Consider the following 19,932-nt stretch of genomic DNA (forward strand, 5'->3'; position numbering starts at 1 on the left):
CATCATCTGAGCTCAATCGCCTGATTTTGTTCAGATTTCTGGCTCATGGCAGAGGTACTCGATAACGTGTTGGCCACATCCTAGCCCAGTTCATCATAGAAAATCCTTGTCAGAAGCTTTCCCAGCTCCCTTCCGGGAGCTGTATTCCACAGCCTAATAAGCTTTGCTCCTGTGGTTTGTGACGATACTCCTAAAATCTCTTTCAGGTTTATTGCATCTAACGATGTCCCCTTAAACCCTTTTCACTGTTGCGGTCCCTTCTTCATGGGCAGCGTATTCTGAGAATGATGATGTGTGGTGTGGGGTTTTTTAGTATTCATAATTAAATACAGGACTTGCAATATGTGATGGAAAAGGTGATGAAAGTTGACCTGGTTTTTGACATTCTTTCAATCAGCAATGCTGTTACTGTTACAAGGAATTTGGTAAATCACAGTGTGCTCTTTCTAGCTGATGGGTAGGTATGAAACCAAGAGAAAATTCCAGTCTCTGGGATTTCATTTTCCTGTGGAGGAACTTAAATACTAAGGGATTTAATTTTCGTGTGGAGGAGTTGTGTGTAAAGGGTGGGTCTGTCCTGCTCCATGTTCTTAGATGCTAATTGAATTCTATCATCAGCAATTTTTAAACTTTTTTTTTTTCTTTTTATGACAGGATAGTGACCTCTCATCTCTGACAACAGCATTTCTGGACCCGCTGACATCCTCTGCCACGCAGCCTTACCTAGCACGATGTCAGGTGAGCGGACAAAACGGGACACAATATCTTCTTGTTTGGTTGCTTGTTCTTTCTTCAACTGCAACTTAGTAAAGTAAGTTACTGGTTCCAAGAGCCATTCTTTACATTAAGATACTGTCTGGTCAAATTGGGGAAGAGGAAACCACCCCAGTCTTTGTGACCCAGCTGCCTTTTCACTCAGGGCGAACTCAGTTCCTTCTCTTACCCTGCAGAAGCTGCTTCAGCCATTGAACACAGAGGAAGAAGAAGGTTGAAAAGTAGTCTGCCTTCCCCATTTTTCATAAGATTTGCCTGGTTCTGTTCTCCTCCCAAGCTTTGCCCCAAAGTGGCTGGCTCACTTTATGATTGTGAGAGATTTTTGCTGTACAATGGTAGCTCTAGGGCAGGCAGAAGGCTGAAGAACTACTGGAGATCAACTGGATTACTGAGATACAAGCTTTACTAAAGCTAGGTCTCCTCCTTTTTACAGTGGCCAACTCTCCCACCCCACATTTTTGTTTAAACCTTCCCTCCTGGTCCAGCTGGTTATGTTATCTCAGGGCGTATAACCCTGAGGGAGACTATACTCCAAAGCCAAATAAGCCTTTTTCTTGGTGATGTGCACAGTGGAAGACTTGGGACGTGCTTATCTGCTTCAGTTGCAAAACTTTATGTCTGCTTTTATTCCAAGGGAAGCTCTTCAGTGGGGCACTACCTGAGGCTAGAAAGGTGCTTGAACACAAAAGACCAAGATGATGGGCATAGCTTCATTGCTGCAGCTCTCTATACGTGGTCTGGCGATATCCCAGCCCTTCTGCAGCAAAGGGAGCAGCTGAACATCTTGCTGAGGGCTCTGATTTCCCGTTTTGGTGCCTGGGTGATGAAGTTTCAGGGAACTCTGGAGGGCTGCTGGTGCTGGGGTCAGTGCCTCCATAGGAGGCGTTTACTTCTCCATAATATGGGGTTTTTTTAATGGTTCCCCTGGCTTGGCCCTAATCGCACAGCTTCTCCAAGCAGAAGAAAGATCATATGATGCCATGGAACTATTTCTCTTCCCTAAAAGTCCCTTTCCTAGAGAGAGCTCCATTTGGCCTTTCTGCTTCTTTTGCTCAGTAATAAGGGAGAAAACCATCTGAAGTTACTTGCTTCCTTGGTGCAGTGGGAGCTGTTTCAATGTCTAGAGTAGCAGTAGTGATGAACTGCTGAGCGAGTCCTTCCCTTGCTGGAACAGTCCGTATTGAGTGCGTGTCTTCCGAGGGAGTCTTCCTTCCTTCCTTCCAGGTTTTCACTGCTGTATGTTGATCTCTTTCTGTTTAGGCCATCACACTCCTTCTGCTGGGGGTCCCTTCTCAGCACTCACTCCCAGCATTTGGCCTCAGGAGATCCTGGCAAAATACACACAGGTACAGCGTGGGGCGGGGAGGGGGTGTTCTCTGGCTCTGCACAGAAGTAGAGGGACCCTGGTGGTATCTGGTGGTCTCTGAAAGCCACAGGAAAAGGAGGGAGATGTCCATTTTTCCTCCTGGGGTTTGGTCGTGGATGCTTGTTTGCTACTTAAACTTCATGTGTTTTGTGGCTGCATCCTGACTCTTGCAAGAGGATCTTGCAGAGCACAGAGAAACTTGTGTGAATTATTGCCGTGCTGTTTTGCAACTATTGCTCCACTGTAAAAATGTTGACACCCTCAGGGGGTGTCTGTCATCATCAAGCTACTCTGGATGGCTTGTGCATGGCAGGAAATACTTGTCACCAGGTGGGCAGAGCAGAAAGGAAGGAAGCAGCTGTGGAATTTCGTAACTTAAGCCGCAGTGTTTGCTGAAGGCAATTGAGCCCCTTGAAGCAGGTTAAAGCTTATTGCGGAGCTATGTTTCTTGGGCGCTGCCTGGGTGCAATGCTTGGAGAGACCCCACAGGAAGGGCAGGGGGGCTTGCAGGAAAGGGGAGGTATCTGTAGGCTTTCACTCCCTAAAAAAGCGTGGTTGTATCCTCCAGTGTGTATCCCCCAATGCCAACTGTGAGCACAGATGAGGAAAGTTGAGATTTGGGTCATGGACCTTAATTTCCTTTGGCCTATAATTTGGGCTTGCTTCACAGGTGCAAATCCCAGTTCTGCTTGCTGTTTTTCGGAGAAAATCTGAAAGCAACAGGCAGGAGGTGGAGCAATGCAGGGAGCTGAATTTGCAGTGTGTGTGCAGAGGTGAGAGAGGACTGCTGTGTGTTAGAGGTGCAGACAGTAGAGACCGCTTTAGCTGCCGTGTGTGGATTCCTCAGTCGGTGAGGAGGGCTGCATGCCCCTCCAGGTGAGAAGTTCGGATCTTGATATGATGCTGTGCTCAAACCCTGCTGGAATAATGATTGCTGGGAAAATCTGTGCAGGTGGGAAGTCAGGGCTTCACGATTTCCATGGAGAAGTCAAAATGCGAATGGTACGCAACACCTCTGCAGCTGGGAATTGTGGTGGGAGGCAATGAAAATAAAAGGGCAAGGAGTCTGGTTGCTCAGAGGGCACAGTGCAGACAGTGGTGGGATGGGGCAATATCCACATGTCTCTGTTCAGTTGTTCAGTGCTAAGCAGGTGACAGTGTCTGTTCTCCTTCCTCAACGTCTCCCAGAAAGAAGAATCCATTGAGCAGCCAGAGTTCCACTATGATGAATTTGGTTTCCGAGTTGATAAGGAAGGTAAAGCCAATCTCATCCCTCCCCCTTTCGTTGTGTCCTGCATCCAGCCCTTCCCACACTTCCGAGTACGGCCGGGTGATTTTGCAACCATTCTGTGCTAGGTGTCCTCTACCTGCCTATCGTCATCTTTCTGTATCCTACCATTGTAGTCAAGTGCATTAGACCTGCTGGCCTTACGGGACTCTGGAGCTTATGCTTATACTGTCGGTAAGAGAGAGAAAAGTGAAGAGGAAGTTAACCATTTCCATTAGCAGCTGCGTGCTGGGGAAGGGCAAATTTCCCAGTTGATAGTGGGGTCTCTGTCGTGTTCAGTAGCACTGTAAGCACTGATAGTAGGCACAGTGACACGTGCTGTCTGTTGAAAAACTCCTGGCCAAGGTCAGTGGCAACAGTATGCGTTCTGCCCCTCGCAGCAGCTTGGCAAAGTGTAGGGCAAATTGTAGGGGCAGAACCCTAGTTTTTTGGCAAGTTATAGAGGCAGGCGACCAAAGGGAAGAAGGTGTGGAGAACTGTTGCATCTGGGCATTGAACTCCAACAGCTGGCTGCCTTTTGAAAGAGGAAGAGAAAGGAGTGGGGGACGTAGGAATTGCTTTATGTGCTCTGAGAGGACATTTCTAGGGCTCAGGCCTTACAGTGCAAGGGCAGAAGTTGTTCGCATGTGTGCCTTGAGGCACCTTGAGTTGTAGAGGATCCTCTTTGAAGCAATGACCCGGAGATGAGGACAGGACACAGCGATTTTCTTCAGCCAGAACATTTGATAGACTTGTGCGTTATAAAATCAGCAGAAAGATTTGGACTGCATTGTTGGGATGTGTTATAGGATGAAGGACAGAGTGCCTTACGTTAAACCTGTACTTGTGCTAAAGTATCTATTTTAGAAAACCAGCCTCTGGTTAACTTGCTCTCTCATTGTGAATTTGGAAGTGTCCTTATTAAAGCCTTCTTGCTGATAAAATATCCCCAAAGTTAACATTTTGCACCTCATTACTTGCATGAGCATATAGCTTCTGCTTGCCACCTCTGAGGCTTGCCGTGCTTTTGTCAGCCTGATTTACAGATCCTTCCAAAACCCAGCAGGACGACTGCTGCCAGGGTCTTGTTTAATTCCAGCCACACTCTGCTGTAAATCATGAGTAAGTAGAGACCGGCAGCCTGCCGACAGCTTCTTACTTCTCAAGGCCGCAGTGCCTTCTGCTTTTGACCATAAGATTTGCTGCATGGAGAAGACAGTTACAAACCAAGCTTTGCCTTTCCATGCTCTGGCTGAAAGACGTGAATGTTTTTAATGTGCTGCTTCAGATGGCCATCCTGCTCCCCATCCCATCCATGTTCGTTCGCTCCCCTGTTCCCCTTCTCACTTGTCTCCACTTCTTTCCCTTCCTTTTGCTGAGGCAGATGGTGCTGAGCCAAACTCCAGCAAACTTTTGGGGGTCCCACTGACGGAAGAGCCACAGCAGAGGCTCAAGTGGCAGGCTCATCTGGAATTCACACACAACCATGACGTGGGTGACCTCACCTGGGACAAAATTGAGGTCACCCTACCGCATTCAGACAAGCTGCGCTCCCTGGTGCTAGCCGGCATCCCGCACAGCATGAGGCCACAGGTGAGAGTGCTACCTCTTCTGGGCAGGCTCCCCTGCCTCGAGTAAGAGACAGTGGAGTGAGACCACTTTCTCTCGATTGAGAGGGTGCTGATGATGGCTTTCGGTGGCTGCCTTGGTGACTTCTTCCTATCGCTGTTCACCCCGTTCCCCCAGCTCTGGATGCGCCTGTCGGGGGCCTTGCAGAAGAAGAGGAATTCAGAGATGTCATATCGGGATATTGTGAAAAACAGCTCTAACGATGAAACCATTGCTGCCAAACAGGTAGGAGATACTGCCTAGTGCTGACTGGGCACAAGGGAGTGGGGAGAAGGGCAAGATTTGGGGTGCCTGCCTGACACCTGCAGCAGGGGCAGTTGTGAGGACATGTGTGGTTGACTCCTGCTAAAGCTTAATCCTGTTGGGCATATTTCTCCTTTGTTTTGTTGGAATCGCAACTGTGCAGCTCCCCTCCTTCCTAGGTCAGCAGGGAAGGGGTGTGACCCATGCTACCTGCAGGCTGGAAAACAGTGCTGCAGTTGCACCTCAACAAACATCCTGATATTCTTTGAGGGAAGTGAAGGGTGAAAGACTGACAGATGCACCTCTGTTGAGGTGGTGGCAGGTGCTTCCAGGGACTGTCTTTGTTCCCCAAACACAAAGTCTCTGAACACCAAGCAGCCTGTTACAGGGTGTTTTCCCCTCTTTCTCTGACCTCTGCTTTTGTCGGAGGAGGCAAAGGCGAAAGAAACTGAGCTCTGCACGTGTTCAGCTCTCGCCAAGAAGCTAGGTTCCAAATGGCTGGAAGGAGGAACAACACTGCCCAAGGGAGACCTGTGGGCTGTTCACCTCCAAGTCCTCTGTCACAGACGTGGCCAGGTTGTCCGTTTCTCTCTGGAATAGGTTTGTTGGGAAGCCTTGTTTGAAATCCAAGCAGACGAAATTCCTCACTAATATGCTTACTGTTCTCAGTGGTGAAGCTAAGGGCTGAGTTTAGGCAAGTGTTTCTTGGGAGTCACCAAGTCACTGTCTGCACGGGCATTTTCCCACACATCAGGGAAGGCTGTTAAACTGACCCCAAGTGCTTGGGACAGGGCCACCTTCTTTGGTGCATAGGGACTTACGGATGGGTGTGGGGAAGCAGAGTTCCCTGAGGCAAGGGGCCGTGGGGAATTGCAGAGAGCAGAACGCAATTGTTCAGATGCTGCAAGCTGATTCTGCCCTTGTTTATGGCTGTCTGGCAGATTGAAAAGGACTTGCTCCGCACAATGCCCAGCAACGCCTGCTTCTCCAACATGAACAGTATCGGGGTGCCACGGCTACGGAGGATACTACGGGGGCTTGCCTGGCTGTACCCAGAGATTGGATATTGCCAGGGCACCGGCATGGTAACCTGCTTTCTGAGTGTCTTTGTGATAGGGATCATTTTGTCTGTGGTCACTACACTGGGGCAAAAGATTTGAGGCAGTGCTGCCAGACACTATGGCCTCCAGATGAGCTGAAGGGAGATCCCTTCCACGTGGAATATTCCTCCTAAGGAAGGGAGAGCAGAGTAGCACCACCCATCCAAAGATGTGGAAGAATTCAGTCCGTTTGTTGGGGAGGGTCAGGCATCACACTGAGGAGAAATCCCTTCAGTGGAGACTGCAGGAGAGCTGCGGAGGAGGAAGGAAGATGTTGGTGCCCTAGATACTGGTCCATCTCTCTATGTGGGGAAGTGCAGAAAGACTTCTGCTCCTCTTAGGACATGCAGTTGTTCTTCCTTCAAAATCCTAGGTGGCTGCCTCTCTGCTGCTCTTCTTGGAGGAGGAAGATGCCTTCTGGATGATGTGCGCAATCATCGAGGAACTGGTTCCTGCCTCTTACTTCAGCACCACCCTGATGGGCGTGCAGACAGACCAGCGTGTCCTGCGACAGCTCATCGTGCAGTACTTGCCCCGCCTGGACAAGCTACTCCAGGAGCACGACATTGGTAAAAATATGCCCTAGAAACCATAACTTTTCTTGCCAGGGTGACATGCAGACAAAGATTATTGTTCTTGTTTCACAAAGGGAGAGCAGCAGGGCTGGGAGCAAACCTCCTTGCCCTGGAGCCAATGCGTGGTCATCTTTAAGCTGGGAGGACAGCACTTAGGGCAGTCCATCTTCACCGGCTGGCTGACTTCTTTTGTTGTGCTTCTTTTCCACGTCTCTATTCACAGAGCTCTCCTTGATCACCTTGCACTGGTTCCTCACCTCTTTCGCTAGTGTGGTCCACATCAAGCTGCTGCTGCGTATTTGGGATCTCTTCTTCTACCAGGGCTCTCTGGTGCTGTTCCAACTCACTTTGGGCATGCTCAGTATGAAGGTAACTCCCACATCCTCTTCCTCCTTTATAGTACTTTGGTGTTTAATTCTGAGTTTTAGGGGCCAGGTTTTGTATACAATTCCTGTGTGTGGTTTGGGAGTGTGCTAGGGGAGACGAATTCCTGTTGCCTTCAGAACTGGAGGCTGTGAAAAACTTTCAAGGCCCTTCGCAGAAATCGAGGATTGCTGTTTCTCCTGCATACCTCATTTGTCCCCTCATAATTAAACCCCATCAGCTGCCCCCTCTCTATTCAGTCTAGATCCCAAGCTGAGGGTCCATCTTACCTAAACCAAGGTACCACTTGATTTTGCACAATCTATGAGCAGAGATATAAAGCTGAGGTTGTGATCATCTGGGAAGCTTTTGATAGCACTGTTGAATGCTCCAAGAGATTAGCATTGTCCTGACTGCATTTGATTTGGCTGGCTTAGATTTAACCGCCTGATCTTTTCCTTTTTATGCAAAAAAGAATTTTGTTGTTCAGCTTGCTATGTGAAGGGCAAGGGTGAGCCTGCTGGGAGCAAGGGGAAGGTGGAGCACAGTTTGACATGGTGGGTGCTCTATAGTGCGGGAGACTGACCAGCTTCCGTTCTCTTATCCCCAGCAAGTTCTCTGCTGTGCCCAGTCCTAGTGGAGGGTGCAGAATAGCTTTGGTTTTGTCTTTCCTTGCTGATGTGATTTGCTTTCCTTTCAACGATGAATGCTGTGATTCAAAAACATGCCAACTAGACATTCTGGGTGGAGATCTCAGTGCAGTAGAGCAGTAAACGATGCTGTTCCCCTCCCAAAGGCAGCTTGGACTTTTCCTGCTAAATTATAGAATTGTCTGGTTGTACCTGCCCAGGCTGTACACTGAATGTAAAATTGCATCTAGCAGCCCCAAGAGCAGAGCTGTCGTGCTCGCTGTTCTGTGTGGCAAAATGACTGTTATCGTTGCAGGAGGATGAGCTAATCCAAAGCGAGAACTCAGCTTCAATCTTCAACACGCTCTCAGACATCCCAAGTCAGATTGAAGATGCAGATGTGTTGCTGCGGGAGGCCATGCGCGTGGCCGGCTCGCTGACAGATGTGGCGGTGGAGACCCAGCGTCGCAAACACTTGGCCTACCTCATTGCCGACCAAGGGCAACTGCTCAACTCCAGCACCACTGTCAACAATTTATCCAAAGTGAGTGCACGGAGTCCTGCCTGCCTCTCCTGCTCCATTTTTACCATTCCCTTCCGTATTCCCTCCCAATCGCTGTTAGTGAGCAAGAGGTCCTCCTATCTGAGAGGATTTTGGCTCCAGGATAACTGTCATCCAGTGGAGAAAAGGTATTAGGAAGTTGGAGGAAGGTCTATACTAATAAATGCTGCCAGATCTGTCCTGGTTGATAAATCCCCAGGTAAAAGGGATATTGACATTGATTGTAATTAGCATTAATGAGACCTATGATGAAATGTGATGCATTCGATTAATGGAAACTAAAAGAAACAACATATGCTTTTGGCAGAATTTGCTTGGAGCACACAGAGCAGAGTAGGAACTGGAGTTAATCCATTAGTAAGAGACCGGTACACTAAAATAACTCTGAAAGGCAGAGTCAGAAAACAGCAGCAGCCTTTTTGAAGCTGAATAAAAAATGTAGCTGTGTTTAATTGTGGACTACAGTCTGCAGTTGCAGATGTAGTAGCTCCTGTTCGTCAAATCTGTGTGGAAGATATATTCTTGATGCTTGTCTGTGTGCTAATCACAAGACACTCCTGAAATTCTACGATGTAATAGGCATCCACTTAGAAATTTATATATAACTACATGTGCAACTGCTTTTGGCAACAAGTAGAATTAGAACTAAAATTATTCATTTGAATTGTAACTGCTTCTTGAACTTCAATTATGCTTTCGTAATAATTGAGCTATAAATAACCCGTTGTACATGGAGCAGATCAAGCAGTAGAGCTGACTCATTGCGTTAAAACTAGAACAAGTCCTGTCTAAAATTGCCATTTCACTTGCCTGCCCCTTCCAGTAGCTGTCAGGACCCCTTGCCCAGAGCTGACCGGTGGGGAGAGTTGCTTTATTTTATTTCTGAAATCTGGCCTAATGTATGCACTTCGTTCTCTCTCTTTCCTCTCCCTCAGATTGTGAGGCGCAGGACTCAGCGCAGGAAATCTGGCATCACCTCTCTGCTTTTCGGTAAGCGCAATCCCGTGCCTTTCACGTAGTGATGATGGATGTGGCAGCCTAGGAGGGAGGGGAGTGAGCAAAGCAAGGAAACGCTGGGACAGAGGAAGAGGAAAGAAGGGAGCCAGAACTGAAGGATGAGAGGGAAGAAGTGCAGTTTTCTACTTGCTTACTTTGGTCTGAGCTCAGAAAGTAAATCTTAGGATAGATGGTTAGGCCTTGAATGGTGACTAACAGCAGGCTGCAGCTCAGCCCAGCTGTCATGTCCTTCTTGCAGTGACCGACAGGTCAAACACATTTTCTGGCAGACTGTATGCAGCCCACAGGCTGGATGTTGTACTCTCCTGATCTTACTCTGCTCAGTTCAGGAACATCTCTGAAGATCTGAGACAGAGCAGGATGGTCCAGTGTGTCACCCATCAAAATTCATAAATACAAACATCACTGACGTTCCCCCTTACTTACTCTGAGAGTTCGATGTTGTGAACACTTTTGAGTCTTTGGTTATGAGCTAGGCCAGCGTATGTCCAGAAGGCACATGGCCAGAATAGGTTTTGCATGGGTTTAACAGTAACTTGCTTCTTTGACTCCATAATAACCCTTTCTGTCGTAAGCATCCCTGTCATCACCTTCCTTGCAACTGATTAGCTTTCTTGAAATTGCCACATCTCACCACAGAAATTGTTTTCCGGAGGAAGGCAACATACTGAATTTACAGGGTTCAAATAGAGTTCCTGTTGTGGCTGAAATGACCCGAATAAATCTAAAACTGGGGTTTACTGGTCTTTGCAGAGAAGAGCTTTTCTGATGTTCTCCAGGAAGCTGATATATTGTCCCAGGTTTGGTACAAGCACATACAGCATTACATACAAAACTTATAGTAGAAGACCATACGTGCTGTAATGAAGCTGTAAAGTCAAGCATGCAGAAGTGAAGAAATGCAAGAAGGTTGCTTGTGCAACCTAAACTCAGACCTCTTGTGTGTAATGTCATCATACAGTCAGTACAGACTGAACCGGCAGCGGCCAAATGCACCTTTCTTGTGTCTCAGATAGTTTCCTTGACCAAGTTTGAGTAGTTTTGTGAAGGTGATAGTGAGTTATACCCACATGCAAAGGTAAATTTTAAGTTCAAGCTTCAAAATGTATCAATGGTAGAACTGAGATGATTGATAGTTCTTTCTCTTTTTAGTGTCGTTTCTGTACAGTGACTGTCATGGGTTGTACCTAATATTATTCTTAGTATTTAAAATGTTGGTTAAAATAGAGAAGTTGTCATTCTGCAGCAGATGACCAGAATGGAAAACTTTATCCCAAGTGAGGGGAAGGAAAGCTTGAATGTGATAAATTCATCTTACACTGGGAACTGTCAATCGACCTTAAGTGTGTAAAGTCTGCTGCCTGTGATAGTTACTGTCTGGTGCTGGTACATAGCCCTCGTCGGGGTGGGAGTAAGAACTTACCCAGAACTTAATTCTTCTTCCTTAGAATGAGTGCAGATTTAGTAGTGGCTTGGACAGGAGTCATAGAATCACAGGAGCACTGTTTGGGTGGGACCTCTAGGCATCTGTAGTCCAACCTCTTCTGCTCACAGCCAGACTCTTGCTCGTGCTAGATCAGGTCGGCCAGGGCTTTCTGTAGCTGAGATTCAAGGAGTTGGACCGGATTTCTAACGAAGGAATAGAAAGAAGAAACAGAGAAAGCTAGTTTGGTGGAGAACAAGACGTGCATGTTGCCCTTTTGCTGTCGGATGGGACCCCTGTCTTCGAGACATGGTTTAGTGGGCGTGGTGGCGTTGGCTAGACTGTTGGACTTGATGATTTTTGAGGTCTCTTCCAACCAGAACGATTCTATGATTCCATGGGCATTGCAACAAGGAAATGCAGGAGAGTTAGTCCTCCTCTGCACAACTGTCAGTCTTTGCAGGCTTGAGACAGAGCCTCCGCATGCGCAGCTGGTCCTGCACTCGTTTCCTCTTTTGAAAATGTACATGCAGGCGTCTGGGGTGCAGTGAGGTGAATCTGGTGGAAACCCCAGTTGCTTTCTTCTGTATCGTGTATATTCTAAGGTGGGAGGGTGTGGAACTTGCTTCCCACATCTCCTGCTTCTGTTTGGGTGGGATTGATCTGAGTACAGAGGGAGGAGCACGGTATTTTGGCCAGAAGGGACTTGAATAATGACCGAGAGAATCAGTGATCTATGTAAATGAGGGCAGCCCACGGAGCTAGTGTGGCTGTGGTTGAGTAGTTTCTTCTTTAGTCACATTCTGGTTTAGCGACATGAATTTTCTGGGAATCCCCACCATCTGCGTCATCACCTATCTATTTACAATCTTTGCATCTCTGAATCTGTCGTGAGACTTCTTGCACGCTCTGTTTCCTACCCCTGGCCACCGAGCAGGAGGTTTTCGTGATTTTCATTGCTTGGACTGGGAGTAAGTATGCACTACGATTCTTCTAGTCCAGAAGCAAAGTTCAGTTTTCTCTTAAGCTCTGTCTGTCTGATTCTTTAATCATTTAATTTAGCAAGTAGCAAACAATTCTTGAAATAATTTTATATCTAATTTTGTGCTTCTATTTATGTTCTTAAAGTTTTGGTCTTTTTAATTAGGATCACTTGTGATTAAAAGATCCTGTTAATCACTTTTCAATAAGCAGAAGCTTCATGTGTACATAGCTGTTGCGGCAGCTGTGTAGCTCGGGCCGCACTTTATTCATATCGGTTTCTATAACGCTGGTAGAAGATAAGCTGAGTAGTAATTTGCTAGCCAGTGATTTACTTTGGTCTTGCATAAAAGCTGTGTTTGTATAAAAATTGGAGTTCAGTGAAATATATATTGGTTTAAACACTGATTTTCTTAATCAAGCTACCACCTCTTCAGTATATTACAGAGAGAGCAAAAACAGATGTATGAAAATATACTTGGAATTTAAAACAAACTGCATTTTTTTTAGAAAAAGAAGCAAATGATTCATTGCTCCCAAATATAATGTACCCAGTTTTTAAGGCATTCAGATACGTTAACTGTCTAAAGAATCCATCCCATTAGGTATCTTTTAGTCTGGAAAAGAGGAGGCTGAGGGGAGACCTGATCGCCCTCTACAACGACCTGAAAGGAGGGTATAGTGCCGTGGGGTTGGGCTCTTCTCCCCAGTAATTAGCGATAGGACAAGAGGAAACGGTCTCAAGTTGCGCCAGGGGAGGTTCAGGCTGGACATTAGAAAGAACTTCTCCATTGTTAGAGTCGTTAGGCATTGGAATGGGCTCCCCAGGGAGGTGGTGGAGTCATCGTCCCTGGAGATGTTCAAAAAACGTTTAGATGTGGCACTTCGAGACATGGTTTAGTAGACATGGTGGCATCAGGTATACGGTTGGACTTGATGATCTTTGAGGTCTCTTCCAACCATAATGATTCTATGATTCTACATAAATTAATAGAGCTAGGCTGTCAAAACTCCTGGGGAATTAGTGACAGTTGAAAGATGCTTTGGTGACTTTTACTTTGCAGTTATGACCATTTCTGTACACCCAAAACCTTTGAAATCTGGCTCTTAGGGAGGTCGAGGTCTGAAGTGGATGGCAGCTTTTCTCTCGTGGCTCTGACTTCTAGACTGACACAGGAAGGTGGGCTGGCTTGGGTTTTCAGGTTTTTTTCAAGACTCAGTGAAGAATATGCCCTCAGCCCGTGAGGTATGCAGAAATCAGTAGTTCAACCAAAAGCTGTTTCACTTTCAAGAGAATTCCAGTTGAAGAGAAATTTTGAAAGTTTCCTAGTTTTGTGTCCCACCATTCAGCCAACTATACGCTGCGTAGACACTTCTCGAAAGTAGTACGCAGCACCTTGGTATACTGAGTTGCTCAGACAGATCAAAGATGACATCTTCCAGTTCCATGTGTGGTTTGAAGTACTAGCTCCTTAAAATTTGAGACATTCAAATCTGTATTGGCTATTTACATTATTGAACAGATTGGCAGTAAGTACCTGCCTTAGTGTAGGTCCTTTTAATGTCAGGCTTTTTTGATTTCTGCAGAATCAATGATTTCTAATGTTAACAAAAAAATAAATGCCTTATACTTGTTTTCCTTTCCTCGCCTTCCCTCTGGCTGTGTGGGCTCCCCCAGGGGATGATGATCTGGAGGCACTGAAAGCCAAGAACATCAAGCAGACGGAGCTGGTAGCTGACCTGCGTGAGGCCATTCTCCAGGTGGCACGGCACTTCCAGTGTGTGGATCCCAAGAACTGCAGCATTGTGAGTGGGAAGAGCTGGATCTGCACTGCTGTGTGCTCCAGGCAGGAGTGTTGAGTGTCCACCACAGGACAGGGCTGTTCAAATGCTCTGGGAGTGTGGGCTCGAGGAAGAACATGCCAGGTGTAATGGATGGAGGGTGAGGGTTGCTCAACTCATCCCTGGTGGAGGAGGGCTGTGCCGGGAGGTTGCCTGCCTGCTAGGAGCAGGAAAAGGTTTGGGAACAGGAACGTGCAAGCTTTGGCAGATCAACTGGGAGTCATCTGTTGTTTTTCATTCCTCTTTGCTCTTCATCCACATGCGTGCTAGGATCTGACTCCAGACTACAGCATGGAGAGCCACCAGCGGGACCACGAGAACTACGTGGCCTGTTCCCGCAACCGACGACGACGAGCCAAGGCACTACTGGACTTTGAGCGCCACGATGACGATGAGCTGGGCTTCCGCAAGAACGACATTATTACGGTATGTCAGCCTGTGAGACGGGGACCAGGGTAGGACTACGCAGACGCAGTTTGTTTGGGACACCGCACTGCCTCTTCTACAGGGAAAGAAGGGAGGAGATCGGCTCAGAGCCCAGTTAGGAGTCCAAGGGAAGCAGTTGGTGTTTCTGGGGGCTGCCTGGGGGTGAGGCCATGTGTTCCTTGTGGGTCATCCTCAGTGCAACCACAAAGTCTCTTTCCTGGCTCCCATAAAGCTGAGCAAACGATTCATTTGGTCCAGGCTGGGTCCCAGGTTAACATTGAGCACTGAGCTATGGTAAGACTATAAAAGCATCCGTTTGCATTTTAGGTGTAGGCGTCCCATCTGAAATTGGGGAGTGTTGTGTTCGCAGTAGCTTTTTGCCCTTGAAGGCCCTGTGCCGTGTAAGAAGGGAACATTGACAAAACAGTTGAGAGGAAAGCAGTTCCTCATCGTGCGCACACAGCTGGGCAGCTGTAGCCCTCCTGTCACCACCCTCTCTTCAACCAGTGTTTCCCACTCCCTGTTTTTCAGATCATTTCCCAGAAGGATGAGCACTGTTGGGTGGGAGAGCTGAACGGACTGAGAGGTGAGAGCAGGGTGGGTTGCACTGGGGAGGGTGGAGCCAGATGCGGAGCATCCATTCATCCACAACAACTGCTCTGGAACCTTTGCAGCAAAGGCTCTGCCGGTTACCCAGAGCATCTGCCAGGGACAAGGGAAGTGTTAAAGCAGGGTGTGAGAGCAGTGGTGCAGCTACCTGGTTACTTCTTGCAAACAGCAAGTTTAGGCTCCATCCTCCTGGCACAGGGTGGTTGGGTGCACGTCATCTCTGCTGCTTGTGTGTCCTGGAATTGGCTTCCTCTTGCAGTTACCTGAATTCTTGTGATTTTTGAGGCTGCTCGCTTCCTCCTTTGAGGTTGGACCCTATGAACTCTGATTTAATCTCAGCTTCCACTGGCCTCTGGTCTTGTCTCTGTAGGGCTTTCTCAGTGTCTGTGTCAGGCTCACCTCTTTGTCCACTCTCTGTAGGTTGGTTTCCTGCGAAATTTGTGGAGATCTTGGATGAGCGGAGTAAAGAGGTAATTAAAAAAAAAAACAAACCCACCAACACCACCAAAAAAAAAAAAACCAACATAAAAAAGAGTCTGATATCATAACTGAAAAAAACATAGTCAAAAAGAGCCATGTATTTCCCTCCTTCAGTCTGTTTGCGCTCTCTGGCTGTTGAGCGCGTAACGATGTGATCAGGCAGCTTATCTTCCTAAGCCTGTTTGCTCAACTTCCTCGTGCTGACCGAGTGGAGAATGAGGGTCCCAGAGGGCTGCAGGGCGTAGCTGAGTGCGATGTCTGGCCTTGCAAGGAGCCTAGAGATGAACTTTGGGAAAGCTGAGAAAGCAGCAGGCAGGTACGCAGGAGGATCCTGTGGGCAGTGTTTCTGCCTGCTCCCCGCTGCCTGTGCTCCCTTCCTCCTTGGAGGCCGTGCCCATGGATCTCACTCCTGCTTTGTGATCACCACAGTGGATTCTCCCTGAGCAGCTGTGCCCGAGGGAGCGCTTTGTCTCGGTTCCTCTCATAACCAGCAGTGGTGAGATGCCACCTATCTAAAGCAGGTACTTCAATATGGTCCCAAGGCCAAGGCAACAGATAGGAGACAAACATCATCAGCTGTTGGCCTAGGCAATTTGCAGGGGAAGTGGAGAAGGCCCCATTCTCCCTCTCCTCCTCAACATTTGGAGAGTGAGGAAGGGCTCAAAGACTGACCTGAGACCCCCAAGAGATGCCCCTAGAGAGCTGTCACTATTGACATCTCACTTGGTTCCTCACCCCCCCTTCTCAGGGCTGGTTCCTTAAGTGTGGATCACCTCTCTGTGTATAAACACACAGCTGAGCAGTTCTCCTCCCAACTGTGGAAACAGAGAGGATCCCACTCATCCTAATTTTGGAATATCCTTCATGCTAACAGCATGTCAGGGCGATACCTCAGAGTGGTGTACCAGCTGACCTGGGAATTCCTATCTATCTCCATTTGTCTGGACTTTTAGCAGCTCACACAGTCCCAGAGACCCTCAGTGCAAGTCCCTCTCCTTGCCTTAGCTCAATCAGCATCACACCAAACCCCAACAGTTCCTACATGCCCAACACTGCCAGGATGGTGCTGGGTGGCACCACTTGGGTCCAAAGGTCCTGGTGTCCCAGCAAATCCCTGGGGAGTAGCACTGAACATGGTGCCTTATGCAAGAGCATAAGGGGTTAAGGGAGAGGGGCCTGGTGGGCACCTGGGAGCGGAAGAGGTCTGTGCAGAGTGGACCACCTCCACGCTCTGCCCCCTCGCCAGCATGCTGAGAGCTGGCTCTTCGTGTTCCTCAGTACTCCATCGCTGGAGATGACTCAGTCACAGAAGGAGTGACGGACTTGGTGCGAGGGACGCTCTGTCCAGCCTTGAAGTCCATATTTGAACATGGATTGAAGAAGCCATCTCTGCTGGGGGGGCCCTGCCATCCCTGGCTGTTCATTGAAGAGGTGAGATGCCTCTGTTCCCTTCGTGGGGCTGTGTTGCCGGAGGACTGGGGTGAGGGGGCTGTGGGGCAGGGTGTACTGACTGTCCCTCTGCCCTACCAGGCTGCAAGCCGGGAGGTGGAACGGGACTTTGACTCTGTGTATTCTCGCCTTGTGCTCTGCAAGACTTACAGGTAAGGCCGCTTGAGTCACGCCAAGCAGCTGGGTTTGTGCCCTGCTCCTGCATGCTCATCAAACTGCTGCTGCTCTCCACCTTCGGAGGGGCCATCATCGGCCTGGGGGTCCCTGTGGGTGGGGTGGCAGCAGGCTGCTGTGCCTGTGCTGACTTGGGCCTGGCAGCAACTCTTGTCCCCTTCCCCAGGCTCCCGTGTTCGCTTCTGGGTCTGTATCTTGCTCTCTCGTGGCTCCAGGATCACCCGTGGGCTCAGCCGTAGCAAGAGAGCTGTTGGGGTATGGAGGGGGAAAGGCCTGCGTGTGCCCAGGGTGGCTGCGGCACAAGCTAGGTCTCTGCTCTGATCTTTGCAGGCTTGACGAAGATGGCAAAGTCCTCACCCCAGAGGAGCTACTTTACCGGGTGAGTGCTGCACCCAGCCCAGCTCCTCATGGGGGAAGTTTCCCGTGGGGGCTGCTGGAGGGTGATGCCCATCTCTAGGGAGATGCTCGAGAGTCTCCCAGACCTTCCCTGATGGGAAGGAGTAGAAACACCAGGTGCCTGGGGAAGGGCAGAAAGTGAAGCCATCGGGAAGGTTTGGCCCCGCTGATGCTCACCCAGTGGGTGAGGGTGAGGAGCTTTGGGGAGGGCAGCATTTGGCTGGGTTGCCGAAATGGCTGCCGAGCCCAGCCTCAGGCTACGCTGCGAAGGCGATAACCACACCTTCCCACCCTGCAGGCGGTTCAGGCTGTCAACATGACGCACGATGCTGCACATGTGCAGATGGACGTGAAGCTTCGTTCCCTCATCTGCGTTGGACTCAAGTGAGTCACCCAGTCCTGATACCCTCGGCACCGTGGGTGCGAGGAGCTTGGGAGGGGGCAGAGCGGGTCCAAGGGCAGCAGTTGTTTCAAGCTACCTTCGACCACAGGGTCTTTTGTCCCCCTTTCTGCAGCCACGGAGTGGGACCTGCTCCTTTCTTGTTCATCGTGCTGGCCTGGCTCCTGGCTGGGAGCAGCTCTCATTGCGTGAAGTGGCTCACCCAAGTTTAGTGGGTTAGCCTGTTCCCACTGGGGACAGGACTGTGGGCTGGGCTCAAGGCTTGAGCTGAAAACAGACTATCCCAGAGGGTTGGGGCTTCTTTCCCTGGCTTCAACTGAGTAACAGGTACGTCTGTCCCATCGCTGCAGCGAGCAGGTGCTGCATTTGTGGCTGGAGGTGCTGTGCTCAAGCCTGCAGACCGTGGAGAAGTGGTTCCATCCCTGGTCATTCCTGCGCAGTCCCGGCTGGGTGCAGATCAAATGTGAGCTGAGGTAAGTGTCCCCGGGGGCCTCGCCAGGGTCTGGAATGGATTTCCTCCTCCTCTGCAGGAGGTGGCCCTCACTATGGCTGGCTTTGGGCCCTCTCCAGTGAGCAGCAGCATGGACTGTCCAGACATCCCCGCTGCAGAGATTTCCTTCTGTGTGCTGAGGCAGCAGCGACTGTCTAGACAGTTTAATGTGATGCGATGCGCTGTGTCTGCCTCGTCCAAGAGCAGAGCTTGGCTCCAGGGGAGCTGTCGTGACAAGCAGGGCAGCCTCTGCCTGCCAGCAACCTCCTGCTGGGCTCTACACCTACTCTGAAGGAGAGACTGCCTTTTCCACCCCTTGCTCTCCAGGTCCTCTGCCAGCCGCCATGAGTCCAAGCAGGGGACAGGGAATGTGCTAGGGACAGACCCTGACTGTCACTGGCCAGGAAGGAGTCAGTCACCAGCTGACTCCTGGTTAAGCGAGGGAGCGATGTCAGGGGTTGAACGCGGCTTTAGTGCCTGAGCTGGCACAAAGCACATCGCTTGGAGCCCGGGGCACACACCCACACTGCGTCCTCCTGGCCTTCCTGCACTCTGCAAAGCCGCATCCAGTCCCAGGGAGCCACAGAGCAAACCCCCTGCCACCACCGCCCAGCCCTGTTGCTGCTGCCGCCATCCTGCGGGAACTGGCTTTTGTCCGCACCACCCGGTTGCCCCTGGCCCCAGTGGGAGCATCAGTAGCCGGGAGCAGGCCTGTGTGTGCACACCTTGGAGTGCCCTGTTCTCCTCCTGCTGCTGAATGTTCCACCTCGGTGCTGCAGCGTCCCGTGCCTGCTTTCTCGCAGTATGGGGGCCGTGCTCGTTCAGCACAGCCCAAGGACCAGGTGGGACTGGTTCATGGCTGGGCCCGGGTCTGTCTGGAGCAGGAGCGAAGCCTTATGCCATATTTCTCCCAGCCAGCTTCTTGTGGAGGGCCTGGGCTCCCTCGCTGCTGTGGGAGTTTCTCCTGAGCCTGAAGGACTGACGCGCTTGTTGCCAGGAGGTCTGAGCTCTGCATCCCTCTCCTAGGGGCAGGGTCGAGGCTGCAGCCCCTGCTTAGAGCCGGACCCACGCGTGCCGTCCCCATGCGGGGGGCCATGCTTGGGGGTCAGGACACTTCTCTTACTCCAGGGAGAGAGACAGAAGGGTGCACAAACTCTGAGGTGCTAATGGTGGGGATCTGCTTTCTGGAGAGGGACCTGCAACCCGCCATTGCCAGCTGCCTGCAGTCCTCAGCCCTGTGTGTCTGCGGGCTGTGAGGGCCCCGGGTCCCCCCCGGCCTCCCTGCGCTGCTGTGTTGGGCTGTGTAGGGGTTGCAGTTGAGTCACATTTTCAAGCTTCTCTTTCTAGCCTGGGCCTGGTAGGATGTGAAGCTCAAAGAGGAGGGATGAAACAGGGGGATGAATGGCCAGTGCTGTCCTGTCAACGCCAACAAACAAGGAATTTCACCTTTGTAGGCTTAGTGGTGGCGTGCTGCGGCAAGCTGAGGAGCCAGTGCGGTTGTGTGCCTGGGGACAGCAGCTGTGGGCAGAGGCTGGGAGGGTGATCGGGGCGGGGAAGGTGGGTGGGTGTTTATTTGTTAGTTAGTTAGTTAGTTACCAACCGTCACTCTCTTCCCTTGCAGAGTGCTCTGCAAATTTGCCTTCAGCCTCTCTCAGGACTGGGAGCTGCCAATAAAGAGGGAGGTGAGTAGGTGGCATCTCTCATTCTCTCCCTCAGCTGGGGGGTTCGCTTACCGCT

General features: G+C 49.9%; 1 protein-coding gene across 1 annotated transcript; it reads left to right on the top strand.

Annotated features, from left to right (window-relative positions):
- Window positions 1–654: 654 nt before the first annotated feature.
- On the top strand, window positions 655–19,881 carry SGSM3 (small G protein signaling modulator 3; the record flags this gene model as incomplete). The annotated part of the gene is made up of 20 exons (XM_009702502.1): window positions 655–738; window positions 2,035–2,120; window positions 3,329–3,395; window positions 4,792–5,000; window positions 5,154–5,261; window positions 6,221–6,364; window positions 6,753–6,948; window positions 7,178–7,323; window positions 8,263–8,490; window positions 9,444–9,498; window positions 13,608–13,735; window positions 14,042–14,197; window positions 14,729–14,783; window positions 15,227–15,276; window positions 16,565–16,717; window positions 16,817–16,887; window positions 17,240–17,288; window positions 17,604–17,689; window positions 18,056–18,178; window positions 19,817–19,881. Coding segments are annotated over exons 1-20 (2,182 nt in total), but the record flags the coding sequence as incomplete, so codon positions are not given.
- Window positions 19,882–19,932: the final 51 nt, after the last annotated feature.

Source organism: Cariama cristata, unplaced genomic scaffold (assembly GCF_000690535.1).
Source record: "Cariama cristata isolate BGI_N322 unplaced genomic scaffold, ASM69053v1 scaffold16726, whole genome shotgun sequence".
Lineage (NCBI taxonomy): Eukaryota > Metazoa > Chordata > Aves > Cariamiformes > Cariamidae > Cariama > Cariama cristata.